At 39.8% G+C, this 3,792-nt stretch overlaps 1 protein-coding gene and 1 long non-coding RNA gene across 2 annotated transcripts; both read left to right on the forward strand.

The window, feature by feature from the left end:
- The first annotated feature begins 486 nt into the window (after window positions 1–486).
- LOC107720843 (eukaryotic translation initiation factor 5B-like) lies at window positions 487–1,232 on the forward strand. The gene is made up of 3 exons (XM_016528677.1): window positions 487–784; window positions 865–1,015; window positions 1,098–1,232. Exons 1-3 carry the CDS (start codon window positions 677–679, stop codon window positions 1,193–1,195), a joined length of 357 nt encoding a protein of 118 aa, XP_016384163.1. The 5' UTR covers window positions 487–676; the 3' UTR covers window positions 1,196–1,232.
- Window positions 1,233–3,389: 2,157 nt separating this feature from the next.
- LOC107720844 (uncharacterized) lies at window positions 3,390–3,742 on the forward strand. The gene is made up of 3 exons (XR_001637652.1): window positions 3,390–3,461; window positions 3,539–3,670; window positions 3,705–3,742. It is a non-coding gene; the product is annotated as an uncharacterized LOC107720844 (long non-coding RNA).
- Window positions 3,743–3,792: the final 50 nt, after the last annotated feature.

A 3,792-nucleotide genomic window follows, 5' to 3' on the forward strand; every position in this document is an offset into this window, starting at 1 on the left:
TGCTGAAAATTCAGCTTTGCATCACAGGAATAAATAGCATTTTAACATATATTACAGTAGTAACAATATTTCATAATATTAATTGTTTTTTTTATCAAATAAATGCAGCCTGACCATAAGAGACTGCTTTAAAAACATTAAAGAACCCTACTGACCCCAAACTTTTGAATGGTAATGTGTGTGTGTGTGTGTGTGCGTGCGTGCGTGCGTGCGTGCGTGCGTGTGTATACTTGATATTTGATATTTATGTATTAATGTATTTTCTAAAATGAAGGAAAACATTTATTCAAACCCACAGACACAATTTTGTATATATTTATTCCTCCTTTCTTTTTAGCCCTTGGAAAAATAATTTGGCATGATTGTTTGAATCACAGAATTTTGAATAAACTGTTTCATGGAAATTATTCAAACTTACGAATTGTAATGCCATTTATGTTACTGAAGTATTAATTCTCTAATAGTTGCAAGTTGATTAAAGCAGCATGATTGTGAATATTCAATACATCAGAAAGTCCTACGCTTCTTCTCCAATTTATGTTCCTCTATCCTCTGATTTTCTACAGAGGAGGCTGAGGGTGACAAAAAGAAAAAGGACAAGAAGAAGAAGAAAGGTGAGAAGGAGGAGAAAGAAAAGGACAAGAAAAAGGGTCCCAGCAAAGCAACAGTGAAAGCAATGCAAGAGGCCCTGGCCAGAATGAAGGAGGAGGAGGAACAAGCCAAAAGAGAAGAGGAGGAGAGACAGCGACGGCTGGAGGAGCTGGAGGCTCAGAGACAGGAGCAGGTCAGTGAAAGACTCAGGCATTCAAGCTTATGTTGTCAAAACCGTTATCGTTCCTTCATCTCTGAAACCTTCATCCACAGGAGCGTCTAGAGGCCGAGAGGAAAGAGAAGAAGAAACAAAAGGACAAGGAGAGAAAAGAAAGGCTAAAGAAGGAGGGAAAGCTCCTTACCAAGGCCCAGAAAGAGGCTCGAGCCAGAGCAGAAGCCACGCTGCGAGTGCTGCAGGCTCAGGGTGAGAACATGACTGCCAGCAGCTTTGATGAAAGAAGTAGTAAATATTTTTGGAGCTGATGGTGTCATTGGCTTCCTCTCAGGTGTTGAAGTGCCATCCAAAGACGGAATGCCAAAGAAGAAGCCGGTTTACTCTGATAAGAGAAAAAAGAAGCCAACAGCACAAACTCCTGAAGGTTAGATCCCGACTAATCCGATACCCGTTTCTTTCTCTGTGTATTTACTAGGGATGCACCGATACCGATACTGGTATCGGTATCGGGCCCGATACTGGCCTCCTGTACTCGTACTCGTACTCGTTAAAATGCCCCGATACCAAACGCCGATACTACACAGCATGTGATAAGCGCCATATTTAAACAAAGAAACACTGACAACAGACAGCAGAAAGGAGTTATGGATGTCTACTACGAAGTATATGTATGCAATGAATATAATGTTAAACATTCAGTATTAACGCCTGTATAGCTGATGTGTGCGAGCTGATAAACAAAGCACGCTGAGTGGATTGAGCGCGCGGCGGCGCAGATGCGCGAGCTTGCCGAGTGAATATACCGTTCTCACAGACATCATTGGAAAGTTTATAGTTCGGTCGGATATGTCAAAAACAAGTAAGTAAAACAATGCACAAGTTACTTAACGGTAGGGAGAGAGCGAGAGAGAGACAGAGAGAGAGAGCGAGAGAGAGAGAGCGCGCACTTCTGTTGTGTGATCTTTGATGTTCACACAACAGAAGTGCGCGCGTGCTCTCTCTCGCTCTCTCTCTCTAAAGAGCCGAGCTCCGAGTCAAGCAGCGAGAGCGATTCGGACGATGACCGAAGCAAAGAGGAGAGACTTTATGACAAGGCCAAGAGACGCATAGAGGTACGCATACAGTCTTTTGCACTACACAAAGTGGACGCATTTATGCACACAAAGTGGAATCAACCGTGTTTTTCTTTGTGTTCAGAAACGAAGGCAGGAAAACCTGAAGAACATTAATTTTGGCAAGCTCCGATCTCCTGTGGTTTGTGTACTGGGTCATGTAGACACAGGGAAGACCAAAATCCTGGATAAGGTGCGTTTCAAAGTGCCTGATGTGGACTTCAGAACCTGTGTGGTTTTTGTGTGTTTAATATCGTTTTCTTCTTCTCTGTCTGTCAGCTGAGACACACACATGTTCAGGATGGTGAGGCTGGTGGGATCACACAGCAGATCGGAGCCACTAATGTGCCCCTGGAAACCATATTAGAACAAACCAAGATGGTGAAAAATGTATGTATCTTTCTGTAATGCACATTTTCTCATTCTGTTTTTCCATGGGATTTATTAAGGCATGTGTTTGTGTATTTGCATCAGTTTGTCAAGGAGAACGTGAAGGTTCCTGGCATGCTCATTATTGACACACCTGGACACAAGTCCTTCAGGTACACACTGTGCTATTGATTTTTGTGTGCCAAATAAAAATAATAGACAGATTTTATACACTACCATTTAAGTTTTGGGTGAGTTTTTCTTTTTTAACGAAAGAAAAAATACTTTTATTCAGCAAGAACCCATTAAATTGATTAAAAATTATACTAAAGACATTTACAATGCCACAAAAGATTTCTATTTCAAATGAATGCTTTTGAAATTTTTTAAAGAATCTTGAAACATGTATCACAGTTTCTACAAAAATACTAAGCAGCACAACTGTTTTTAACTTTGATAATAGTTTTAAAATGTTGAAAAAATGTTTGAAAAGTTATTTTAAATTGTAATATTTCGGAGTATTACTATTTTACTGTATTTTTGATCAAATAAATGCAGCCTTGGTTAAGCATAAGAGACTTATTGAAAAAATCTTACCAATTGCAAAAATTGCTAATTGTTATTAATGGTTATTTATTTGTTTTTATATGGAAATTAATATTAAATGTTAACTTGCTGTTACAAAGTTTCTAAAATGTGTCGATACTGTAGAAAACCCGTATACGTCAAGCACTAAGCCATGGCTTTTTAAGCTTGTTTGTATGTTTAATGGCACTCTTCTCCACCCTTCAGTAATCTGAGGAACAGGGGTAGTTCTCTGTGTGACATCTCCATCCTGGTGGTGTTAAGCATAAGAGACTTATTGAAAAAATCTTACCAATTGCAAAAATTGCTAATTGTTATTAATGGTTATTTATTTGTTTTTATATGGAAATTAATATTAAATGTTAACTTGCTGTTACAAAGTTTCTAAAATGTGTCGATACTGTAGAAAACCCGTATACGTCAAGCACTAAGCCATGGCTTTTTAAGCTTGTTTGTATGTTTAATGGCACTCTTCTCCACCCTTCAGTAATCTGAGGAACAGGGGTAGTTCTCTGTGTGACATCTCCATCCTGGTGGTGGATATCATGCACGGGTTCGAGCCACAGACGATTGAGTCCATCAACCTGCTGAAGGAGAAGAAATGCCCCTTCATAGTAGCACTTAACAAGGTACCAGATACTGACTACCGAATGCTCATACTGATGATTGCAGCAAGTATTTAAATACTAATGTGTTTCTTTCTCAGATTGACCGTCTGTACGACTGGAAGAAGAGTCCAGACACAGACGTGGTGGCCACACTGAAGAAGCAGAAGAAAAACACCAAGGATGAGTTTGATGAGAGGGCTAAAGCTGTCATCGTGGAGTTTGCTCAGCAGGTCTGGCTAAAGCTTCGTGGAGTTTGCTCAGCAGGTCTGTTGTCATCGTCTTGTACAGTTCAGTACAATCTCATTTACTGTTGAGCTGCAAATGTCTCCTGTTGAGTTTTACATACAAGTGC

Source organism: Sinocyclocheilus rhinocerous, unplaced genomic scaffold (genome assembly GCF_001515625.1).
Source record: "Sinocyclocheilus rhinocerous isolate Xijiao unplaced genomic scaffold, SAMN03320098_v1.1 scaffold36587, whole genome shotgun sequence".
In the NCBI taxonomy this organism is placed as follows: Eukaryota; Metazoa; Chordata; class Actinopteri; order Cypriniformes; family Cyprinidae; genus Sinocyclocheilus; species Sinocyclocheilus rhinocerous.